Source organism: Talpa occidentalis, unplaced genomic scaffold (genome assembly GCF_014898055.3).
Source record: "Talpa occidentalis isolate TD23 unplaced genomic scaffold, MPIMG_talOcc4v2.1 talOcc4.8, whole genome shotgun sequence".
Taxonomy (NCBI): Eukaryota; Metazoa; Chordata; class Mammalia; order Eulipotyphla; family Talpidae; genus Talpa; species Talpa occidentalis.
This window is the reverse complement of record NW_023605194.1, coordinates 63,832,832-63,858,759: the sequence shown is the minus strand read 5'-3', so window position 1 is coordinate 63,858,759 and position 25,928 is coordinate 63,832,832. Positions and strand designations below refer to the sequence as shown.

The following is a 25,928-nucleotide window of genomic DNA, read 5'->3' as shown; positions in this document are numbered from 1 at the left end:
TTTCTTCAAGAGTTTTATAGTTACAGATCTTAAAATTAGCTCTTTCATTAATTTGGAGTTAATTTTTATATGGTACTAAGTAGAGTCCACCTTTACTCATTCATTTATATTTTTGTGTGTCTGTATTTGTAAGGAGGGACTTGGTCTACTGAATGATTACCATAATTTGTTAAACAAAGGGAAGTTTCATTAAATTTCAAAGAAATTGAAAAATAAAATAAAGTAAATATTCCTGAAAGAAATTCTGAGGTTATGAAAATGTTCTGATGAAGGCTAACTTGTACAGCGTTTCTTTTATAGATATATAGATATATAGATTTTTTTTTTACAACATTCTTTGTTTTTGTACAATGTTTGCTTTCTCCTCTCAGGTGTAGTCCCCATAGAATTCCCACCACAAATTCACCCATGCACCATCACTATAGTCTCTTGTGCTCTTCCCTATCTAGTTTTGATCCCTTTCCCTCTCCCTCCCCTGCAGAATGGTTCAGATTTATAATTGCCTGTTAATTTTGTTTTTTATTATAATTATTTTTTTCCTGATCCCTTATTTGGTTCCCCTACATTCCTTCTATAAGTGAAACCATGCGATATTTTTCTTTTTCTTTCTGGCTTATTTCGCTGAACATGATTCCTTCCAGCTCTATCCAAGTTCTGCAAATGACATGAGTTTATCTTTTTGATTGCTGAATAGTATTCTACTGTGTATATATACCATATTTTCTTGATCCAGTCATATATTTTTTGGGCGTTTGGGTTGTTTCCATAGCTCACCTATAGAAAATAGTGCTGCAATAAACATAGGGGTGTAAGTATCATTTTGAATTAATGTTTTTGTGTCCTTTGGGTAGATATCTAGGAGTGGAATTGCTGGGTCATATGAAAGGTCCATTTTTAGTAGTTTGAGGGACCTCCACACAGCTTTCTATAGTGGTTGGACCAGTTTGCACTCCCACCAGCGGTGCAGGACAGTTCTTTTTTTCTCCACATCCTTGCCAACCCTTGTTTCCTTTTTTCTAAGATGTGCCATTCTCACTGGTGTAAGGTAGTTTTGATTTGCATTTCCCTGATTACAAGTGATGTTGAACATCTTTTCATATACCTTTTGGCTATTTGCATTTCTTCTTTGGAAAAGTGACTTTTTAGCTCTTCTGCCCATTTTTTGACTGGATTGTCTACTTTGTTTTTGTTGAGTCAAGTCAGCTCTTTGTAGATATTTGTGATCAGTCCCTTATCAGCATTGTGTGCAAAAATTTTTTCCGAATCAGTAGGGTGACTCTTTGTTTTGGTTAATGGCTCTTTTGCTGTCGTACAGTTTTTCTTTTGAAGTGGGATAGTGTCATTGATTTAAAGCAACTCCTCCTCCTCCCCTCTTACAGGTACAGGCACAAGCAAACGCACACGCATACACTGCCCTCTGGTGGCCAGCTGAGAAAGGCATGATTGCTGAAGCACTGCGTGGCTTTTGTCCTTTGGAGTTATTCAAACACATTGTGAAAATCGGAAGTGGGTCTAAACAAAGTCTGTAAGACACAATGTTTTGGGGGTGGCTTCCAGTGGAATTCACTGTGTTGTTATTTCACATTATTAAAAAACAGACCTCTTCCAAGTGCGGTATTTCAGAGACTGCACACTGTGTTATACAATTGGATCCACCAGCAGAAAATCTAGGTAAGTTCACTGCTCCCAGGACCCTCAGAGAATGGTGTGGGAAACGGCTGGAAGTAACTGGTCTATATCAAACGTTTGTGTTTCTGGTATTAAAAAAATAATATACAAAATTGAGGAATTTTTTTCCTGTTTTTTATTTTTTTTACGTGACTGTTCTCCATTCATGTGTAGTCCCTGTGATTCTCCCACTACCATAGCCCCTTGATCCATCTCTATGTTTAACCAATAAACCATTTTAGGAAGCTGGAGAGCGCCCGCTCCACATATCTGTATACTTTCATCTAAATTAGATGGAATAATCACATAGGATGCTATAGTATCAGTTAAATGTTTCAATTTATATTTGTATCCATGTCAATAAATGATTTAAGAAATACTGCTTAATATTTAAGAAATACTGCTTAGTCCTTAATATATCTCGTACATCAATGGCCCAAACTTCAGTTTTACCAGGGAAATCTATGGCAAGAAAAATCATTAATTTTTCTTTTAAATGTATTTATCTTTTAAATGTATTTAATGAAAATTCCTCTGATGAGCTATTGATAAAATGTATAAAATGTTAGGTTTTTTAGAGAACTTTCACTTTTATTTCTAGGTCTTTTACTTCTAGGAAATAACTGACCTTATTAACATTTTTATATTTGACTTTTTCGTTGAGATACCACTTTAAATTCAGAGTTGAAGAATGTTAAGGAGGAATTTGGAAAATAAGTATAGCATCCATATATTAAGTTCTAGTTTCCTAGATTTTAAATCTTAATGTATTCTCTAGTAGATGATTCTGGCCTACTTGAGTTCCTCATTATGATTGGACAGCATTTTTTAAATCAGTTGCTTATTTAGCATTTATTTAATTGCTGAGTAATCAGATTAATAATTAATAATTATTAATTACTGAGTAATCAGCAATTAATTAATAATTACTGAGTAATCAGATTCATGAGTGTGTTAGTCATTACATTTTATTTTAATATATCAAAAATATCCTTGTGTATAAAGTATAGTTTTGTGAGTTTTGGCATAAGTACACACCTCCAAAATTTTCTTGGCATAAGTACGCACCTCTAAAACATGTATCCATCACCACTAAAAGTATTTTTTTTTATTTTTATAATCCATTGTTAGCTTGATGTGTAACATCTGATGGTTCCTCCAGATTTACTCTACACTCAGGAAGCAGGTTGCTTAAACACTGAAAGAATTGATCAGCCTTGCTGATCTATATTGGTAGGACCCCATAATGGAGTTCATGACACCTATGACAGATTAATAATAACTAGGTAGAAAGATTTCTAAGGACTTACCTGGAAGATATAGACTATACACTGAAACTTACACACCTTGGCAATCTGAGTTTTCAAAAGGCTGGACAATCTTGGAGGAAATAAGTTCTGAGTAGCTGAGAAAAGTGTCAAAATAGAGGTCTTGATTGGACCAATCACTGACTTGAATGTACTCACTAAGAATTAGGGATTTTTTAAATATTTATTTTATTTATTTATGCATACAAGAACTGGGGTGTAAGCTAGAGGTACGGGGGTGGAGGTGAGAAGATTCACCAGAGACAGAGTGGGGAACAGAACAGGCAGATCTATTTGGAATACACTGCTGAGGGGAGCAACGGATAAGACTGGCGAGGTCTGCTTCACCACATGGCCTAGCTCCTTGGCTGGGGAGCTATCTCTGCAATGGCTGGTGATAGCTTGATAGCACTGAGACTTTAACCCCTGCATCACCAAGGAGGTCCAAGAATTTGGGATTTTAAGTATTGGCTTGGCCACCTGCAAAAGGTATTGAGATTCTCAATCCTGTCTTGGGTGAATGAGTTCGGGTTATTAGACTTTTCTTGCCATACTAGAAGAGGAGGAAGAAGGCAGAGGACATAGCAAATATGCAAGCTCTTCAGCCATCCTTAGTTGTGTCATGAAAGAAAAGGATCTCCTTCCCTTCATACATAGGCAGGAGAGACATTAACATATTAACATTAACATATTAACATATTAACATATTAACATTAACATATCCTGACAGGGATATCTGACGAACTAATGAATCAGTGTGTCTAGAAATGAAATTGAAGGTAGCCTGCCTGCCAAGAAAAAAAATCTAGTTAAGCCATTGCTCTAGTGAGGACTCATGATCGATTTTCTTGCTATGAGTCCTAAGGCAGTGATCAACTTCAATCCGCTAGACTGAGAGAAAAACTGGAGGTTTTGGGAAATGATGCGGCAATGTAATCTCAGATGTGTGCACCTTATCCCCCAGTTCTCCCTAAAGTCCCCAGAGCTATAGACATGTACCAGGGTGATGATACTATGAAAAAAGGAAATATACATATTTTCTGGGGACTTTCACATATTGGTTCTGAGCAAGTGCTGTTTCCCAAAGAGCTCCAATAATATGTGGCCTACTCATTGGAACAGGGAGCTTGGAAGTCTTGGGGAAGAAGGGACTTGGCCCAAGTTTAACAGCTTACTCAGTGAGACCACAGATTCATTCTGTGCTCAATTCCTCAGTTCCAGATTATGGAGTGGAAATAGATCTATTTAACGGCTGGTGGAATTCCAGTGTTTTCATGGACCTAGGAATGTGGCATACTAGGGGAATAGTGACCAATAAGTTTCTTGAAACTACCTCCTCCCTCACAGTGAAACCACAAGCAATACCACATCCATGGTGAATACTGGAGAAATTAGTAATCACATCAAGCCCTGGGGAGATGTAGGGTGGGCAGCTCCCATCACTGCTCATTTACCTGCCTCTTTGGCTACTGTGGAAGCCAGATGGGGTTCATGGCAAGTGACAGGAGATTCTCACAAACTATCAGATAAAGATGATCATCACAGTTGTGATTCTGTATGATATGCTTTCCCTGTAGAGCCAATCCATGTGTTGCTTGACCTCACAGAATAGGAAACCTGGGCAGTCCACTGCTGGGGAAGGGGCATGAGCATGATGTGAGAACCCCCCTTCCTGCTTAATTCTGGCTGCTGAGAATGGTGGAGTGACACAGGAAACCCCCCAATGCCCCAGACCCCACACTAAGCAGGAGGTAACAGCAGCCAGCCCACCCTGGAGGAACTGGAAGACAGTGCAACTCCTGACTAGGCATTCTCAGTGCCCGGCACTGTGGGCCTAGAGTCCTAGTGTGCCCACTTCTGTGCATAAAGTCTCCTTGCTGCATCACTGTGGTTCTTCTCTGTAATTTAACATTAATGGAATTTAAATAAAATGCACACATTCCATTTCATTTCATCATGACAGCTCAGAATAAAGATGACATATTTTCCAGCCTCTGTTGTGTGTCATGGCTGTGGCCACGTGACTGAATTCTGACCATGTTCCTAATTCTAGTCAATAGAATGTTATACACGCATGGTGTAGTATTTGGTGAATCCTTCCTTAAAGGAGAGGTGTTTTATGCAATGTGCCCATTCTGCTTTGATCTCATTCTGTTTTCTGGAATGAAAATATGATAGTTGGAAAGCAAAAATGGACAATTATAAACCAGACATACTGCAGGGGAGAAGAAGAAAGAGGGTTCAGAGAGAGGGAGGGAGGAGCACAGGGGACTGAGGTGATGGTGCACAGGTGCATTGGTGAAGGAAACTCTGTGGGGACTATATCTGAGGGGGTTGGGGGAAGCAAATATTGTTTAAAAACGAACAATGATGCAAAAAAATAAATAAATAAAAGAAAATAAGATAGTTGGAGCCCTGACTGTCATCCTGAGCAATGTGTGAGTGCTTTAGGGGTGGCGGTATGGTGGTGTAGAAGGCACATGAGTTGCAAGGATCTTGTAGATTACCTAATTGGAGTTTATGTATGAGAGACAAAAAATTTTGTATGAATTACTCTTATTTGTGGGTCTGTTATATGTAGCTACAATAAATTTTAACCGTGAAACAACGAAACATTCTTTTTTTTTAGGAGGGTTGAAGTTAATTGTGGATTTGTTTTATACTCATCTTCTGGGATAAGTGTATGAAGAGTACAAACTTGAATGAAAAATGAGTACTTGTTGCCAGGACACATTCAGAGCTCAAGGACCACACCTGATGATGAAATCGAGCCAAAGAATTATTGTAACCAGAGAGCAGCAGTGAAAAAAATGCTCATAGTAAAGGCAGCCATTTATTCCAGATGAAGACACTGAATGTGGCCATCAGATTAAACAGAATTAGTGCACTTGATCTTTATTCAAATTGTGACTGTGAAAACAAAGTACAAGGTTTGAACATAACTTGTGTGTTCAAAATACAGGGTCTATCTTGTCACAGTTAGAAAGAAGTTTTGAATTGGTTATTACTAGAAGCAATTGATAGACGCTGATGGAGTGTGGAGGCGTGAATAATAAGAGCAAGTTTAAGGAAGGTTGAAGGACAGAGGCTGCCTGCTGATAGCCTCTGATGCCACAGAAGATGAAAACAGTTACAGAGCAGCCCAGACTGGGAATTGGGAGAACAGCATCAGGGCATTAAAGTAGCCCCTTATGAATCTGATAGAATCTAATGTAATGGTGGCAGAATAATCCCTCATAAATCTAGTATAAAGGGTAAAAGACAAAAATGTAAAAATAACTATAACTTTAGTAATTTATTAATGCACACACAAGTTGAGGAGATGTAAATTATGACATTAAAAACATAACACTATTGAAGTGTAGAGTTTTTGCATGTTTTCAAGTGAACTTGTTATCAACAGAAAATAGATTCTTATAAATATGGCATGTTTTATGTAAGCCTCATAGTCACAAAGCAAAAACTTATAGAAAACAAACAAAAGACAAAGGCAACCTCAGGGGGAAAAAATCATCAAATGATGAAGTAATTCAGCAAGAGCTGGAGAAAGGAACAAAGGAATTCAAAATTGCCAGAAACAACATGCTACTTAACACCTAATGGGTCAAAGAAGAAATGAAAAGACAGAAAAAATCTTGAGACAAATGAAATTGGAAACACAGCATACTAAAACTTAGGGGATGCTCCAAAGCAATTCTGGGGGAGCAATTCATAAAGGTAGACCCTACATTAAGAAACAAGAAAGTACCTCAAATGGGGCAACCTAGACAGGCATTTGGCAGGTTCTCATGAGAGAAGGAGCTGGTCAGGGAAACCCTCTGAGTGTAACCTGTGTACACTCAGTGTACACCACACACAGTGTACAAGGACAGGGCCACCACGCTGTTCTGAATTCATGCAGTTCTAATCCAATCTCTCATTGGATAAATGGAAAACTGAAGCCTACAGAGTATCTAGACAGACCCAGGGGCACAATGAGGCAGAGTCCAGAGGTTAGGGTGAGTTTAAAACTTTTAGGTGAAGGTTCAAACCCATCCCATATGCTTTGCTTACAAAATCAGAAAGCATAAGACTGTGGGAAACTGTTGCCCATAATTCCGTATATGTGGGTTGTTTCTCTGGGCATCCAGAATGTGAACATTGGCAAACACATCACACACACACATAGGGTGACATTAACTGTTAGGACTAAGGGGTGGGATCAAAGGAGGAGTAGACACAGGGAAGCAACAACAGGAAAAACAGGTTGGAAGAAGTACCTGCCATGTTACACCAGTCTCCCTAGCTTACAGTTATTATCCCACCAATGCCTGAGTCCTGGGAAATATGTGCTACACCATCCCCAGCACACAGGTCTGGAGACAGGCCCTGAGAAACACAGTGTCTTATCCATGATTAGGGAACAGGTAGGAATGAGTTCGGGCAAAACCCAGGTCTGTCTCACAGTACATGCAGAACTTCCCGAGGGCTGTGGAGAGAGGTATGTTTGTGTAAAGGTGTCCAGCTATGGTGCTGCATGGTCAATCAGAGTGACCAATTAGTGCCCACAGGGCTGGTAGAATAGGTGCTATTTGAGGAAAGGACTCAGGTAAGGGGACAACAGCAAGTGAAGTCACTTCCTTGTATGGACACCAATGGAATTTGAAAATCCTATAACCCGGCACCCACAATCTAGTTATAGCCCCAGGCCCAGCTCACTTGACCAGAGACATTTCATATACAAAGACGCTTTCCTGCTATACTCCATCTTGCTGGGGCTCTTGCTTCAGGAAACCCTGGAAAACTTTTCACCAGAGTCCTTTTTAGATGCTTCACATGTTGACTCAACCTTCACCCATTGTCACTCTGACCATTTGTTAGCAGGTCACCTGAGGTCAAACAAAATGTTAGGACAGTCCAATCCAGCCAGGTCCACAGTCTGAGCCCTGCCAGAATAAGCACACACCCCTTCCTCTTCATTGTGGGGAAGAGGGACATGATGGAAGGAGCACTCTGGGAGGGCCTAGCTTGCTGGGTGGTTGATGACCTGGTGGTCCTGACATGAGCACTCACCAAGACAGAGTGAAAAGGTTATTCTTCAAGTGCCTCTTAATTTGTGCCAAAGTGAATCCATGACCCTCCTGCTGTCATCTTTGTTCCTCCTTGGTGGAGGTCTGTGAAGACATGGTGAACCTGTGTCTGGAGTGAAAAAAGTCCTGAAGGATTACGAATCAAAAGGGACAGACTGACACGGGGCTGAGGCTTTTCACCTGGCTGCTGGGCACTATCTTCAAAGAGCTCCACCCAGGAGACCAGACAGGAGCTAACAGTGGGGTCCTGTATTCCAACTCCCTGCAGGAGGGGCAGGAACCACCCGCCACCAACAGAGTCCAGCACTGGTCGAGGGTGAGTGCAGGCAAGAGGAAGACTCCACACCCAGACCCTGAACAAGCCAAAGAGGACCCAGGCTCCAAACCACCTTGCTACTCTCCTGGGCTTCCTCCTAGAACCCGGATTGAAAATTATCTGGGTCCAATCTCCTCCACCAACCTGCCCTCATCGATAGCCTCTGATTTTGCTAGATTTAAAGTCATATCCACATAATTATAGGAAATCACAAAAAGACTTTCATATGATTTCACGTCACATCAAGAATGATTTTGCATTTTTCTTTTTTTTTAAAGATTTATTTATTTTTATACAAGAGCTGGGGTACAGGCCAGAGACGCAGGAGGGTGAGAGGATTCACCAGAGACAGAGTGGGGAGCAGAACAGGCAGAAGGACGGAAACACACTGCTGAGGGGAGCAGAGGGAGAGTCAGGAGAGGTCTGCCACGCCATGTGGGAATCTCCCTGGCCAGCCAGGAATTGAACTGTGCTGCAGAGGCTGCAGACAACTTCACAGCACTGCGCTCAACCTGCTATGCCACTGGGGAGGCCCCTGATTTTGCATTTTTCTATAGATATTTTGGTTTTAACTTTGTCCTCAGTTGTCTATGTTGGCCTGACCGTTCCTCCACATTTTCTCCATCTTATACATCATCATGATAGGAAGGGAAATCTCTATTCAAATGATGTCAGTTTCCTAGCATATTATGTCCATTTTCTCTACAAATCTCTGCTTCAAGGAGCACAGGCCCATGGCCCTTCCACATCAGGAATTGGTGTCACTGGGCTGCACAACATCCCAGTGGGGAGACCAGGTAGCAAGCGATTCAGTCATTCACTGATGTGGGACCTTGATGTGAGTCCTTTCTGGAGATTTTGACACAACTGCTCTGAGTAGGCTACATGTCCTGATATCCTGATCCCTTGCATCCCAGGAGAAGCCTGTAACTGAGGTTAAATGGTCAAAATAGTCTCAGAGCTAAGAGCACAAAAGACAGAGATCCAAAAGACTAATTCAAATTTCTCTCTGAGGCTTGCTTTTACAGACACAGTGGAGCTTAGAGACTTATCAACCAACCTGATTGAGCACCACAGCCAGCTGGAGTTGGTGAAGGTCCCACCCACAGAAATTCAAAACTCTAGTGACCTGAAGAAAAGCCTCTTCATACTTCATGTATGAAGTGCCCTGGGACTAGCCAGTGAACTCAGCCAGGTCCACATTTCTGTGCCCCCAACCCACTTCTCAGCCAATAAAATTCACCTTCTTTGTTCTCAACACTGGTCCCCCAAACCTACAAGACCTCATTTCTTTTCTTAATTGGGGGGGGGGTATATTTGGGTTTATCTTTTACCTCTTGCCAATTGGTTTGGAATAGAGCTTTTTTTCCCTTTCCTCAAACCCAGTTGTCATAAGCTGGTCTGTGCATGTTGGGTAACAAGTCTGTGTGTTCTCAGGTCTGGAATGGAGTGTTTTACCAGAAACCACAGGCAAGATGCAGTTAATACAGGCAAGTTCTGTCACTGCTCAGCTCACAACCTTACTTGAGTCACTAACCGGGTGAATCAAACCCACCTCCAATTCTGCATAGAAGACCAAGAACCTCTTTTTTTTTTTTTTGTGGGACCTTGTCTCACAGCCCAGCGCTCAACCGCTGCGCCACCAGGGGAGGCCCAAGGCCAAGAACCTCTTATCTGCTGAGAGAACTGTTCTCCGCTCCTTGCCATTGGCTGCCTATGGTTGGGGAGTTTTGTCTAAGTTTAGCCCCCAACCTTGCCGGTGTCCTTGGTGCTGCTTGTCCCTCCTCTGTTCCACCCCCAGAGGAAAATGCCTCAACAGTGAACATGAAAAAGACCTGCAGGGTGAAGACTGGGCAGTGTGATATAGAAGACTGCCTGAGGCTCATATTTATAGAAAGAGACTTCTCCACCGGCATTTCCTGTACACCTACAGAGCTTCTGCCACCAACTGGCAGGCACTGGACCTGCTGTTCAAAAAGTGAGCACCTGCCTCTTGGTGTCACAGCAGTCACTTGCACACCCACTAGCTGTGAGACTTGGGAAATCAAGACACCTTTCCAGCCTCAGGTTCTTCCTCTCAGCAATAGAGGACCATCCTCATAGGGTTATTGTAGGGATAATATTGAGCAGCTTTTTTTTTTAAATCACTGTAAGTGAATCACTAATGATGCACAGTGATGTTTTTCTTCTGATCTTAGAATCTTAGCTGCTGCCCAATATTGTACTTTACATGTTCCAAGAAATCTACTAACTTTGTTATAGGACAGGGAGAGGGGCCAGCCCAAACTCTGCAAACCTGCCTATTCTAAATGGGTTCTGCCATCCGCCGCATCAACACAAAACATAGGAGACTTTAATGAAAAGGAACTTTAATAAAACTAGGAAACAATACAGGTAAGGCAAAGAATCTAGTTTCTAAATGAAGCACCCAAAGTTACCCGTCCCCTCGTGGGTAAAAGTCCATCCAAATGGGATTGGCCCAGAACAAGGCCCCAAAGCCTGCTACAAGTCTAAAGCATCTTCCAGTGGGGACCCACAGAAAAGGGTCACAAACAACTGGACAAGCCCGGAAGGAAAAGAGCAAATCAACATCAAGATAAAAGCTGCCATTGTCACCTCCCCATGGATCTCACCCACATCTGTGTCACCCCGTCCACGACCAAAAGACAAGCGCAGTTTCTTCACATGTCTCTAGGATCCACGCGCCTCCTCCAGGTCTCCTGGCTCCATCCTGCTTCCTTCCTCAGTCCCTTCTGCAGCTTCTTCTCTTCCTGCTCAGCTCCACCCTCCCTTGGGTGGGGCAGGGAACCTCCCCCTTTCCTGGGGACCACCCTGTTACAACTTGACATTATCTCCAATGATTCCCACTTTCCTAGCCCTCTGACTAAGCCATTACCACCTCTATCTCGCAGATGAGAAACTTGAAAATAAAAACCACTGGCCAGGAAATGGTTCTCTGTCTCCATCCCTGCCAATTCTTCTGCTTTCTTTCCCTCCCCAGGGCCAAGAGAAGATCACTAGACAAGACTTGAGTGATGCAGTTGAAAGGGTCTGCTTAGTGTCACTCCTGGGTGTTCTCAGATTAAGTGGCGATTTCCTCTCTCACTTCATCTTCTAGGTCTCCACTGATGTGTCTATTTTCTTCTATTAACCTGAGAGGTCCCTGAAGGCTTGGTTGTCCCTAAGGCCTTCTGTATTGCTAGATGTTAGCACCAAGTAGGTGTTCCCTGAAGCTGGTAGGAGAATAGGATGAGACGAACAGGAGGGGCAGGACCACAGACATGGAGCATGGAACACACAGCTTCACCTCAATGGCAACCTGCCCTCTTTAGATTCAGGTTCCTAGCTGGTGCAGGCCCAGAACCACCTTGCTGACACTCCCAGGGTAACTTTGCCTTGTGTACTCTCATTGATTTCTTGGGGTGTGCCCTGGTGCGCAGAGAGCAAAGGAGAAAGCAAGATCTTTGGGATTAAGCAAGAGAGCTCAAAGTCACAGAGTACTGACTTAGCCATCAATTATTCGCATTCTCTTAGCTTCACTTTGCTCTCTACAAACTGGTTGTGCTGCCTAAGTCAGGATGTCAGAGCCGGGCCCCTAGAGCTGTGGCCGCTTTCCTAGTAATGGAGAAAGGCCATGGACTATCAAGCTGGGTCATTTTGTCGCCGCCCTAGCAAGAGATGGAATTACAGCACAAAAGCAGCCCAGAAATGTCCAGCTCTGTCTTCTTTAAGGATGTGCAAGTTAACCAGGCAGAGGACAACCGACCCGCTGATGTTCCATCAGGTGAGCTGGGGCACCTGGTGCCTGAAGTTTTGGGAGGGAATGCGCGCTGTGACTCCCGGGAAGACTCGGACTAAATGTGTTGCTGCTGGCTTCTGCCTCCTACCAAGAAGGGTGGTAGGCCGCTGTTTCCACTGTCTCAGGACGGGATTCCGAAAGGCACGGCACCCACCGCTTGGAGCCCAGACTCCCCGCTTGCAGTGAAGCAGACGTCCCGGCCCGCGCATGCGGGTAAGGGGGTGGGGTGGGTGGTATTGGGGGAGTGGTAGGGGGGGTGGGCGGGACGCTCCTGGGGCGGGGCTTAGACGAAGGGGCGGGACTCCGGGTGAACGCACCACTCAGACGCCGCTGGCGCTCACGCTCAGCCAATCATGAATCTTCCCATCTGGCCTCCCAAAGCCGTCTCTCCGCGGACCTTTCTTTTGCGTCTCTGGTTTCCCGTCGGCTTGTTGAAGCTACGGAAGGGCGCATTTCCGTTTCCGGCGGCGTCCACGCGGGCCTGAGGATTAGCAGTTGTGAACCCGGTAACGGCCACTGAGTGGGGCAGGCGGCCGCGGTGGGGGTCTCGCGGGCTGGGGCTCTGGGAGCATTGCGAGTCGCGCGCGTGGTAATATCTCTCCCCGGAATGTCTTCCGGAATGTCTGTGCTCCCGAGGAGCACTTCCCGTGCTGGGCTGACTGCTCGTAGTCGCAGGGGAATTGTTCCGAGGTCGTTGAGGGACTGGCTGAATGAATTCTTGCCGAGAGCCTGGGCCGTGGGGGGGGGGGGGGGGGAGATGGCTGGGAATGGTGCTTTCATGGCAGGGTAGTTCTGCCGGGTGACTTAGACCTGAGCCAGATCTGATGACTCCAAATTTGGGCTCCTCCGCCCGTTGCAGTACACGTTTGGAACCGAAATGTAGTAGTGAAGAGAAATAATGACTGTGAAAATTAAACAGCTGTTTAATTTGAAAGCATTCCTGGAACCCAGCTCTCCTAAGTTCCTGCACTGTTCATTGACATTACGCTGGTGTGTACAGACTTCCGTTGGTGTTTGTCACGTATACATCATGGGAAATCTCAAGATTGATCAACCTTTTGATTGGCACGGAAATTGTTCGTTTGGATTCCCGTCCCTAGTTAGATTATAGTCATAGCCATCTACAGTCATAATGTCTAGCACATCATAGATAAAATTATGGGGCAGATATTCAGTACCATAATTGATTTGAATGACACCCTGACCCTTGTTTCCTGATTTCCTAAAAAGAAAAAACAAACACCCCTCCCCCCCAACTGTTCCTGTTCCACTGTTCTCCAATTTACTGTCCAAGAATTCCTGGGACTCTCAGAAATTATTGTAAGGGTTCCTGCAAATCCACATCTCCAGATGTCACCCAGAATCTATCCGATCTCACGTGAATAGATGTTACTGCTTTTTAAAAGTGTGCAGGTGATTATTAGAATTTTCTAGTTTTATAGAAAACATACTAAAATTGATACTGATGTGCTATTGAAGGGTTATTAATATGCTTTTATTTTTAAAATGTAAAAATAGTTTAAGTTAGAGAACCACTTCATTAATCCATTTTATTTTTTAAGCTTGAACTGTTTAGTATGGTAACCACTAATAACATATGGCTATTTAAATTTAGAATTGAATTAATTAAAATTGGAATTTAAAATTGGATTTCTCAGATTCTCTAGGTACATTTTTAGTCCACCGTAGCCACTTGTGGCTAATAGTTTTGGCAATGAAAGGTATAGTTGTAGACTATTGCATTATTACAGCAGCAAAGTGAAATTGGGAATAATATTAAGAAGTTTCTATCCCAGTTAGTTGAACAAATATATATTTCTTCATAAAGAAATGAATGAAATTTACAGCTTTTCCTGAGGTGTTGACTAGATTATAAAATGCTTACCCCACCTCCACCCTCTTCAATGTAGGTTAAAGTTGGTGAATTGGTTAAAAAGACACTATGGAGACTAAGGACCAGAAGAAACATAGAAAGAAAAACAGTGGACCCAAAGCTGAGAAGAAAAAGAAACGGCACTTGCAGAATCTCCAACTTGGAGATGAAGAAGATGCCCGGAAAAGGAACCCCAAAGCTTTTGCAGTCCAGTCTGCTGTGCGGATGGCTCGATCCTTTCACAGGTATGTTTACCTGGAGTCTAGTGGTTCTTCCACTGGAAAGTTTGTTCTTTTTAAACAATGGGAACCTCTCCAGATGATGTTTAGAATCACGAGTCTAGTCCAAATTTAAAGGGCATGGAAACGAGTGCCATATTTCTTTTACTAAATCATGAGAGTCTTGCCTGTGGAAAGTGCCTTGCCTCCAAGATCTGCACAGTGACTGACATTTTTGCCCAGGAGAAAAGCTTAAATAGTTTTTTTTTTTAAAGATTTATTTATGCATACAGGAACAGGGGTACAAGCCATAGGTGCAGGGGGAGCAGGGGAGGAGAGGATTCACCAGAAACAGCAGAGCGGGTAACAGAGCCTGCAGATTGACAGAAATACACACAGCGGGCGAGACAGGCGAGGTCTGCTGTGCCATATGGGTGGCTCCATGGCCAGCTGGGGATCCAACTCGTGCTGCAGAGGCTGGAGATAGCTTTACAATGCTGTGTTTAACTGCTTGCGCCACCAGGAAGGCCCTTAAATAGTTTTTCTTTATCAAATACATTCATAGCCTTTAAATAATTTCTGTGGTAGTAGGCATACTTGTGTGTTTTTTTTTTTTTTTCCTGGATATGTTTCATGTAATTGTAATATGTAGTGTTAAGTGGTTTTATTTAATGAGCCCTTAGTATGTGGCAAGCTGTGTGCTTTAAAACATGATTGAATTAAATTTTCCCAGAAGGTATGTCAAATTTAACCCCCAAACCTCTGCTCTTATATACTATGATACATTGCCTCTGTGTTTGCCTGACAGTCAGCTAAGAAAACAATCAGAAAATGTATGTATCGTTTTTACCACTCTATACTGTTGAAGTTAATCTATTAGATATCTATTGAATTGCAGTTATTGGATTGAGACCAAGTTAACAAGTTCATTTTATTCCATAACATTGTATATTCTGCTCTCTTTAAAATCTTTACTTGTGAGGATAATGCATTTTATTTTTTGAAAATGAATTTTTTTAACTATTTAGGACTCAGGATTTGAAGACAAAAAAGCATCATATTCCAGTGGTTGATCGAATGCCACTAGAGCCCCCACCGATAGTGGTGGTGGTTATGGGACCTCCAAAAGTTGGAAAAAGTACTTTGATCCAGTGTCTTATTCGGAACTTCACCAGGCAGAAGCTGACGGAAATCAGAGGCCCTGTAACGATCGTGTCAGGTAGGAGGGTGGTATTGCAAATGACATAGCAGATGTTGTCTTTTCGGGCACATGCATGTCTTTATTGAACATTTTTTTTCCTGATAAATGTTAAAGTAACATTGCCACTTCATATTACTTCTTCTGTGTTTTTCCTGAGTTGACTGTAGCTTCAGAAAAGGATAGATTCCCAGGGGTGATAATGATGTGGATTTGTATCTTATTCTGAATCCTCTATGGATTTGCAAAGTATGCTCCTCTGCAGGGGTTGGCTGGCCTGGGAGGCCAAATTGGTCATGGTGAGCACCTTCATTTAACAGATAGTATCTGCTATGCACCAGGCATACCTGCTTACCCTTATGAAGCCACATTCTTTTGGACATGAAGGAGCTTGTCTCTTTTCCTGTGAGAACTTGTCTGCTCTGGGAAATGGTGAACTTTGTGGGTTTCAGGGAAGATGAAGAAAATTCCCAAAGTGGCAGTGGTAGAATCTGAAATCTCTTACTGCAGTCATATAGTTGGATTGAGACTGTTCTTTATCTTAAAGACATTTCTATCAACTGACTGATTTCTTTAACCTTAATTTATTATTATTCCATGAGCATTGTGTTATATTTGGTTTGAGAATGTTTTTACGTAGAGTAGAACACAGGACACTTTAAGTGAAGCATTGGCCCCTCTGCTGAACAACAGGATCATCTTCGACATGAAGCCTGTTTATCTGCCTAATTCAGTCAGAATTCTATGTTTAAGCACTTTATTCATATGGGTAAACTTTTCAATCATTTTAAAATTAGAAAATATAATAAGAAAAGTAAGATGGGGCCTCCCTGGTGGTTCAGTGGGTTGAGTGCAGTGCTGTGAAGCTCTCCGCAGCCTCTGCAGCACAGGTTCGATTCCCAGGCTGGGAAGAAACCCACATGGTTTGGCAGACCTCTCCTGTCTCGCCCACTGCTCCCCTCAGTAGTGTCTTCGGTCCGTCTACCTGTTCTGCTTCCCGCTCTGGTGAATCCTCTCATCCTCCTGCACATCTGACCTGTACTCCGGTTCTTGTATAAATAAATAAATCTTTAAAAAAAAAGAAAAGAAAAGTAAGATGGAATATACTTTATCTGTTTTCTCCTATAAAAATGAACTTCTGAAATACTCATCTAAGTGTGTATGCTGCTTTTGATAATGCAATTAAGAATTATTAGTAGAATTAATAAACTTTTACGAGATTTTTTTTAGAAGTAAAATTTCCATCTATTCTCTTACAGGCAAAAAGCGCAGACTCACCTTTATTGAATGTGGATGTGACATTAACATGATGATTGATCTAGCTAAAGTAGCAGATTTGGTAAGTCAGTGGGAGAGAGTAGGTTTTTGATGAGTACTTAGAACAGTGTGATAGGTCATTTATCCCATGTTGAAGGGAAGAGAGGTTTCTGATGTTTAAAAGAAAGGTGAGTACCATTTCTTGGACCCTTGTTAGAAAGCGCTGTGCTAAAAGCTTTCTACAAATTTAGCTTATCCAATCCCACAGTTCGCCTTAGAGGTAAATAGTTGTTCTCTCCAGTTCAAAATTATGAAGTTGAGGTTCCAGGGGTTAAGTAATTTGTCTGAGGATGGGAAGGTCTCATCCTTCCTCTTAATGGTGTCAGAATCTCCATTCTTAATGCTAAAGTAAGTTCATGAATTGCTCTTGAGATGTTGCTCTTGATGATGGAGATAGTATTTAGCATATGGAAATAGTGCAGTTTCTTTTTTTTCAAGATTTATTTATTTATGCATACAAGAGCTGGGGTACAGAACAAAGGCGTGGGTTGTGAGAGGATTCACCAGAGACAGAGTGGGAAACAGAACAGGCAGATTGACCAAAGTACGCTGCTGAGGGGAGCAGGGGGGTGAGTCAGGAGAGGTCTGCTTCACCATGTGGGTTGCTCCCTGGCCGGCTGGGGCCGGGATCAAACTCATGTTGCAGAAGCTGTGGAGGCTGTACATGGTGTCCCATAGTGTGTGTCATGATTAATTTAACCTGGACTATATTGATTGCTGTACATTAGGTTGTGATTAAGCCTCCTAAATCGTGGCAAAGGCACACACATGTGTGCATGCACATGTATGTGAATTGGAGGAGTAATACAGGATTCAGTTATTTTTAGTTGAGAAAGATTGTCAGCTAAGGAATTGTCACCTAGTTTTCTGATCCTGTAAGCATGTCTTGCATCTTGGCGCTCCTGGTATCTGGTAGGGTGTAGAGATAATTCCACAGTCAGCCCTTCCCCTTTGACCTGTTCTAATCTGTCCAGAGAACTCTGAATGCCAGCGTGGCCTATGATGTGCCTGCGGCCTCTCCGCTTTCTTCCCGTGCTCAGTGGTCACCTTCATGTATTTTGTGTGTTAGGATTATGAATGTTCTCTTCTTTAATAAAAAGTTTTTCTGTTTCCAGTTTTATTTTTAATTTGCTACAGAAAGGAAAGAACAGATGTCTTGAATATCTTAAAAGTCTCAAATAACTCAAATTATTTTACATGTTGGAGAGTCATAAATTTTAAGAAATTGGTATTATCTACTTATGTTTTCATGTCAATTACTGTTTATAACTATACTCTCCTTTGACTCAATTCTAAACTTTTTTTTTTTTTGGCATGTTAAAATTATTTCTTAGCAAAGATATTTTTTCTTTATGAAAAAGTTAAACAAAAATTTTGGTTTTTTTTTACATTTTGGTATTTTGTATTGGTTCCACTTATCCCTTTTTTTGCATGTCAGAGAACTGTTGTGTGATTTGCTTGTTAGAGACCTGCTGTTTTGCTTAAAAATGCCATACAACAAAACATTATTTCATGAAGTAAGGACTTTTCAAGTGAGAGCGAAATTAGACCCAATCTTTTCAGAGTTATTTCTTATATATCCAAATTCTTGAAATAGAAGTGTGTTGTGGTAGATATTGTCCTGGTTGGTGTTTTCTCCCTGCGGTGATTCCTAAGTGATCACTTAGTTTAGAATAAGGGTTGACTGGGCCCGATAGTCAATATTTTAGGTTTTGCATGTCATACTTTTTGTTTTAACTGCTTTGCAATTGTAGCCCCAAAGCCTCTGTAAATAGTGTGTAAATGAACTTATGTGTTTATGGTCCAGTGTAACTTCAGTTACAAGACAGGTGATAGATGGGATTTGGTTTCTGGGCTACAGTTTGCTGATAGTCTGTTTTGGATAGCTTTCTTGAAAGATTGTGTCTTCTCTTTTTTAGGTTCTGATGCTCATAGACGCCAGTTTTGGGTTTGAAATGGAAACATTTGAATTTCTGAACATCTGCCAAGTACATGGTTTTCCGAAAATTATGGGTGTTCTTACTCATCTTGATTCCTTCAAGTATAGTAAACAACTGAAGAAGACAAAGAAACGATTAAAACATAGGTTCTGGACAGAAGTCTACCCGGTAGGAAGAGACTTAATTATTGAATAGTGTCGCTATAATCCTTTAACAATAGAGTGAATATGAGAGATTAATAAAAATCTTTACAGGACTTACCTTCTGAGTTCCCTTTATCTATTGTTCATAGTCCTTGAAACATATCCACCAAAACCAGGCAGTGTCAAATTTAACTGCTCTAGATTTTAGAGTAAATAGGATACGTCTGAAGTTTATCCTACTTACAGGATCAGAAATAGTAGTGCACTAATACTGTCACTCCTGCCCTCCATATTGCTTTGGCCCATCTGTCACAGAATTTTTTTCTGTGCTTAGGAACATCACTGCCCTCTTCATGCAATACTCTGGACAAATGTCATTGCTTGTATGACAAGCAACTTGAAACTAAATGTTTTAGCAATTTGCCCGTGAAGCCCTAAAAGATCAGTATTTAAAGAAGATGGAAATTCTGAAGCATTGGCACTGTGGTTTGCTAGGGGTCTCCCTATCTTAGCATTGTTTCTTATTTATTTATTTAAAGATTTATTTTATTTATACAAGAGCTGGGGTACAGGCCAGATGCGAGGGAGGGTGGGAGGATTCACCAGAGACAGTGGGAAACAGAACAGGCAGACTGTCGAAACACACTGCTAAGGAGGGCAGCAGGTGTGACAGGAGAGGTCTGCTGTGCCTTGTGGGATTCTCGCTGGCCAGCCGGGATCGAACCCACGCTGCAGAGGCTGGGAACAGCTTCACTGTCAGCGCTCAACCGCCTGTGCCACCAGGGAGGCCTGGATTATTTCTTATTTAGAGACCTTTATTTTGGTGCAGTATTGATAAGGTTTAATTGAAATTTATTTTATTTTATTTTCACTGTTCAGGGTGCCAAGCTGTTCTACCTTTCTGGAATGGTACATGGAGAATATCAAAACCAAGAAATTCACAATCTGGGCCGTTTTATTACCGTTATGAAATTTAGGCCTCTCACATGGCAAACCTCTCACCCATATATCCTGGCAGACAGGTAAAAAGTGAATGTAGACTGTTTTTCCAGGCTCGTGTATTTTGAAAAAAGGTTAGGAAAAAATAATGAGTTTATTTTGTGTCTACTATGAATGGTTGGGGAGAAATAGTTTTTTTTTAACATTAAAGATGTGGCTTTGGGAGTAATTAGGTTACGAAAGTATGAGAATTTTGAAGCATTTAAGGCTATAGGATGTGGTCACATCCGGCTTTTTCACTTTAATTTTCAGTGATGCTGTGTTAGGACAGTGGTGCTCCCATCACTCAGATGTGCCTGTGCTTTCCTTCCTTTCTGCTATTTTAATATTTTCTCAGCCTGGAATAATACCCTTTATCCATTTGCCAGAACCCAAACCATATTTAAAAAACCCATATCAAAGCATCATCCTCTTCCATAGAAGGGCTTTCCTGTATGCATCCTCCACTCTTCCCTGGCCCCACATGCATAGTGTTTACTACTTGTGGTGTCTCATTAGTCAAATATATCTCATATAAGAGACGTGCAATCTTTTGTTCATGCCTTTTCCTCTGGTGTATGTAAACTGCGCCTTTTTATTTCTGAATTTTTTAAATAATTCTCTGGAGAACATGTTTAGAAAACTAGTGACTGTGATGAGTCATTGACCCATGAAGTAAGGTATAAGATTTTTGACATTCATGTCTATCATGTAATTGGGTTTTATTTTTCTAGGATGGAAGATTTGACAAATCCAGAAGATATCCGAACAAATATCAAGTGTGACCGAAAGGTGTCTCTCTATGGTTATTTAAGAGGAGCGCATTTGAAAAATAAAAGCCAAATTCACATGCCAGGTATCATTTTGTTGTAAAATACATTCTATTTATAGACCTCTTGGGATAGCATATGAAATGTTCTTAGGAAAATGGAAAAATGGCAAAATCAGATAGAGTACCCTGTAGGTTTTAAGAGTTATCCAGCTCTGCAGTTGTCAGAAAGGTGTTGAATTGCCCTAAACCCCTCTCCCTCTGGTGCTATTATTTAGCTTGAGGGATATGGTGCCGGGTCATATGATGCCCTTGTTTTGATTGAAACCTTTAAACTGTGGGCCATTTCTGCCAACAGTCAATACTTGTTAACTGAAGCCATCTTACTCTGTCCCTGTTCCAGGTGTAGGAGATTTTGCTGTGAGTGATGTCAGTTTCCTCCCAGACCCCTGTGGGCTTCCTGAACAACAAAAGAAGCGCTGTTTAAATGAGAAAGAGAAGTTGGTTTATGCACCTCTGTCTGGAGTTGGTGGTGTGCTATATGACAAAGATGCTGTCTATGTTGACCTTGGTGGTAGCCATGGCTTCCAGGAATCGGTGAGAAGGATATCACAGGGATTAATGTAGTGAGCTTTTTATTCCCTGAGTTTTTTAATATTTATTCATGTATTCAAGAAAGACCACAACACTTACTATAAATATACAGAATACTTAATTGCACTAAGAAAGTAAAAGTCACATCCTCCCTTTGATGCTGCTGCCCAGTTGTTCAGGGCCTCCCATGTCTCCCATTGTGAGCAATGAAAGCAGTCTGGCTGCTCTGCTCCCTGTCTCTATATAAAGTCAATGTGTTCTAGCTCTCTTTGGTCTTTCTCTCTTTTTCTGTTTTTCTCTAAACATACTCATATTTGTGTTATATATATTTATATTGTTATATATTACATGTAAACAACACCATTTTATTTATGCATGTAGTACATAGATGTGGTATTTGAGGTGTGTGTGAGAGAAGTAATACTGTTATGTGGAAACCAAGTTTGCAAAAAAAAGCATTTTTATTTATTTATTTTTAAAGGCAATCAACTTTATTTTACATGCTTACATGGGTAGATATATCATAAGTAACATTTAAATCAAACAGAACACTTTGAAAAAAGCATTTTTATTTATTTTTTCTTTTTTATTGTTCTTTTCCAAATGTGTTGACCAGTATTGCAGACCCCATTAGTCATTTGCTTACATACAACTAAATGTAAGCAAAAGGAATGACTAAAAGAACAACGAAAATCCACCCCTTCAGCAAAGTGAAACCAGAGAGAGCATTTACTTTTGAGTTGCTTTACAAGCATATTTGATTTCTCAGAAATCAAATCATATCATACTATTTTTTTCCTTTTATTAAAAAATCCTTATTTTTTTATTTAATATGATTGTAGCCAATACTGTGTAGTAGCAACAAAGAAATTTTTGTAACCATTCCTTTAACCATTCGATCTTGCTCTGATGATTCTGTGCAGCAAAGTTTCATAGTTACATCCTTTCAGTTTACAACATACAAATATCCTCTATGAGTCAGAAGTAAGGAAATTTTCCTTCTATTCAAAACATGTTTAGAATACTTAGTATGTGCCAAAAGTTATGGTTACAAATACAAATGACCTGTCTTCTATCTGGTGACTTAGGCGAATAACTGCACATTGTCCTCATTTATGAAGAGAATTATAATCTTCATTATGAAGATTTTGGTAAAGCATCTTTACTGTTAAAGAACTTTTTTTGATGAACTAATGATGTTGATGAATGAAAAGTATTATCTGTAAAGTTGAATTACCATATACTACCTCCTCAAGAGCCTAAAGTGAAAATGGAAAATAACTAGATTCATAGACCTTGATATAGCCTTAATATTTGATGAAGCCTATAACTTCAAATGTTGTTAAAGTAAGTGGTATACAGCAAATCAAATGAAGGAAAATCTGAAGCCTTGTGAAAAAAGAAAGTCACTTCTGAACTCTAAAATGTTTAATTCTTTAAACAACCTTTCTAGGTGCATATTATTAATATTTTTTTTTACCTTTTTTAAAATTTTTTTATTATAAATTTTATTTTTATATTCCCCATACAATTGCGACCCCCTTATTTTGATCCCAATCCCTCCCCTCCCCGCCCCCCACCTCTCATAGACTGTCTCTGGTTCATAGTTGTTTGTTGATTTTGATTTTTACTTTCTTATAGTTATTCTTTTTCCTGGTCCCGTGTTTAAGTTTTCTAGATTCCTGCTATGAGTGAGACCATCCGGTATTTTTCTTTTTCTTTCTGGTTTATTTCGCTGAGCATGATCCCTTCCAGCGCCATCCATGTTGCTGCAAATTGCATGTGTTTATCTTCTTTGAATACTGAGTAATATTCCATGGTGTATATGTACCACATCTTCTTGATCCAGTCATCTATTTTTGGGCATTTGGGTTGTTTCCAAAGCTTAGCTATTGTAAACAGTGCTGCTATAAACATAGGGGTGCAGGTGCTCTTTGGAATTGATGTTTCTGTGTCCTTTGGGTAAATCCCTAGGAGTGGAATTGCTGCATCATATGGAAGCTCTATGTTTAGTAGGTCCAGAAATCTCCACACAGCTCTCCATAGTGGTTGGACCAGTTTGCACTCCCACCAACAGTGCAAGAGAGTTCCTTTTTCTCCACAACCTCGCCAACATTTGTTGTTGCTAGTTTTTTTAATATGTGCCATCCTCACTGGTGTAAGATGGTATCTCATGGTAGTTTTGATTTGCATTTCCCTGATGCAAGTGATGTTGAACATTTTTTCATATGCCCTTTGGCCATTTGCATTTCCTCTTCAGAGAAGTTTCTTTTTAGCTCTTCTGCCCATTTTTTGACTGGATTATTTTCTTTGTTTTTGTTGAGTCTCATCAGCTCTTTGTAGATTTTTGTCATGAGTCCTTTATCACTAGTGTTGTGTGCAAAAATGTTCTCCCAGTCGGTGGGGTTTCTCTTTGTTTTGGTTATTGTCTCTTTTGCTGTGCAGAAGCTCTTTAATGATGTAGTCCCAGCTGTTTATCTTTGCCTTCACTATCACTGCTTTGGGTGATGTGTCTGTAAAGATGTCTTTGATGTACATATCATGTAGTGTTGCGCCTATATTTCCTTCTATGTATTTTATGGTTTCAGGTCTTATGTCTAGTTCTTTAATCCATTTTGAGTTTTGTGCATGGTGTTAGGTAGTAGTCAAGCTTCATTCTTTTGCATGTAGCGACCCATTTTTCCCAACACCATTTATTGAACAAACTTTCTTTGCTCCAATGCATATTCTTTGCTCCTTTGTCAAAGATTAGCTGACCGTAAATCTGTGGGTTTATTTCTGGATTTTCTATTCGATTCCATTGGTCTGTGTGTCTGTTCGTGTTCCAATACCATGCAGTTTTGATGATTATGGCTTTGGAGTATAGTTTGAAGTCTGGGAGTGTGATGCCTCCATTCCCTTCTTTTTTTTTTTCAGGAGAGCTTTGGCTATTTGGGGTTTTTGGTGATTCCATATGAATTTCATCAATAATTGTTCTATTTCTTTGAAGAATGACATTGAAATTTTTATTGGAATAGCATTGAATCTGTATATTGCTTTTGGTAGGATGGCCATTTTATTTTATTTTATTTTTTTTTTAACTTGTTCTAAGTTTTGTTTTTTTTTAAAGATTTTATTTATTTATTTATACAAGCACTGGGTACAGTGAGAAGCGTGGGAGGTGAGAGAATTCACCAGAGCCAGAGTGGGGAGCAGAACAGGCAGAAGGCCCGAAGTACACTTCTGAGGGGAGCAGCGGGCGGCAGGAGAGGTCTGCGCGCCATGTGGGACCCTCCCCTGGTGGTCGGGGAGCAGTCGGGAATCGAACCAGTGGTGCAGAGGCTGTGGGCAGCTTCGCAACCCAGCGCTTAACTGCTGCGCCACCGGGGAGGCCCAGGATGGCCATTTTAATAATGTTTATTCTTCCAATCCATGAGCTGGGGATGTCTTTCCGTTTCTTTGTTTCTTCTATTTCTTCTAACAGTGCTTTATAGTTTTCTTTGTATAGGTCCTTTATCTCTTTTGTTAGATTTATTCCCAAGTATTTGATTTTTTTTAGTTTCTATAATAAAAGGGATGGTTTTTTTGATTTCTTCTTCATCAGATTTATTGTTTGTGTATAGGAAGGCTACTGACTTTTGCGCATTGATTTTGTATCCTGTCACTTTACTGAACTGATTGATGAGTTGAATTAGTTTTTCTGTGGAGTTTTTGGGGTTCTCTATGTGTGTTATCATATCATCTGCAAATAGTGATAGTTTGACTTCTTCTTTTCCTATTTGGATTCCTTGTATGTCTTTCTCTTGTCTTACTGCTCTGGCTAGGACTTCCAGTATTATATTGAAAAGCAGTGGTGAGAGTGGACATCCTTGTCTTGTTCCAGATCTTAATGGAAATGCTTTCCACTTTTCACCATTGAGAATGATACTGGCTGTTGGCTTGTCGTATATGGCCTTTATGATGTTGAGGTATGTTCCTTGTATCCCAAGAATTTCAAGGACTTTTATCATGAATGGGTGTTGCACTTTGTCGAAAGCTTTCTTAGCATCTATTGATATTATCATATGGTTTTTATATTTCTTTTTGTTGATGTGTTGGATAACGTTGATTGATTTTCGGATGTTGAACCATCCTTGTGTCCCTGGCATGAATCCTACTTGGTCGTGGTGAATTATCTTATGGATACATTGTTGGATTCTGATAGCTAAAATTTTATTGAGGATTTTTGCATCAGTGTTCATTAGGGAGATTGGCCTGTAGTTTTCCTTTTTTGTGTTGTCCTTGTTCGGTTTTGGTATTAGTGTAACGTTGGCTTCATAGAACGTGTTTGGTATTATCCCTTCCTTCTCAATTTTTTGGAAGAGTTTGTGAAGGATAGGCACTCTGAATGTATGGTAGAATTCATTTGTAAAATCCATCAGGTCCTGGGCTTTTGTTTTTGGGGAGGTTTTTGATTACCATTTAAATTTTGCTGCTTGTAATTGGTCTGTTTAGGTGTTCTATTTCTTCTTTATCTAGCTTTGGGTGATTGTAGAGTTGTAGGAATTTGTCCATCTCCTCTAGATTGTTGAACTTGTTTCCATATAACTGTTCATAGTAGTTACTGATTATTCTTTTGATTTCTGCTGTGTCCGTTGTGATTTCTCCTCTTTCATTGATGATCCTGTTTATTTGTGCTTTCTCCCTTTTTTCCTTTGTGAGCCTGGCTAGAGGTTTGTCTATTTTATTGATTTTTTTCGAAGAACCAGCTCTTGGTTTCA

The 25,928-nt window shown here is 40.7% G+C and overlaps 1 protein-coding gene across 3 annotated transcripts in view; it reads left to right on the top strand.

Annotated features, from left to right (window-relative positions):
* Window positions 1–12,564: 12,564 nt before the first annotated feature.
* The window catches only part of BMS1 (BMS1 ribosome biogenesis factor), a 54,519-nt gene continuing 41,155 nt past the window's right edge, over window positions 12,565–25,928 (top strand). For 2 of the 3 annotated variants that reach the window (XM_037495968.2, XM_037495966.2), the window contains exons 1-8: window positions 12,565–12,665; window positions 14,070–14,277; window positions 15,279–15,469; window positions 16,708–16,787; window positions 18,685–18,873; window positions 19,728–19,870; window positions 20,561–20,682; window positions 20,999–21,192. In XM_037495968.2, the coding sequence (XP_037351865.1) occupies window positions 14,102–14,277; window positions 15,279–15,469; window positions 16,708–16,787; window positions 18,685–18,873; window positions 19,728–19,870; window positions 20,561–20,682; window positions 20,999–21,192 (1,095 nt within the window). In that variant the 5' untranslated portion in view covers window positions 12,565–12,665; window positions 14,070–14,101. Of the gene's footprint in view, window positions 12,666–12,926; window positions 13,573–14,069; window positions 14,278–15,278; window positions 15,470–16,707; window positions 16,788–18,684; window positions 18,874–19,727; window positions 19,871–20,560; window positions 20,683–20,998; window positions 21,193–25,928 lie in introns of those variants that run through there. The other variant, XM_037495967.2, reaches the window with a different exon arrangement.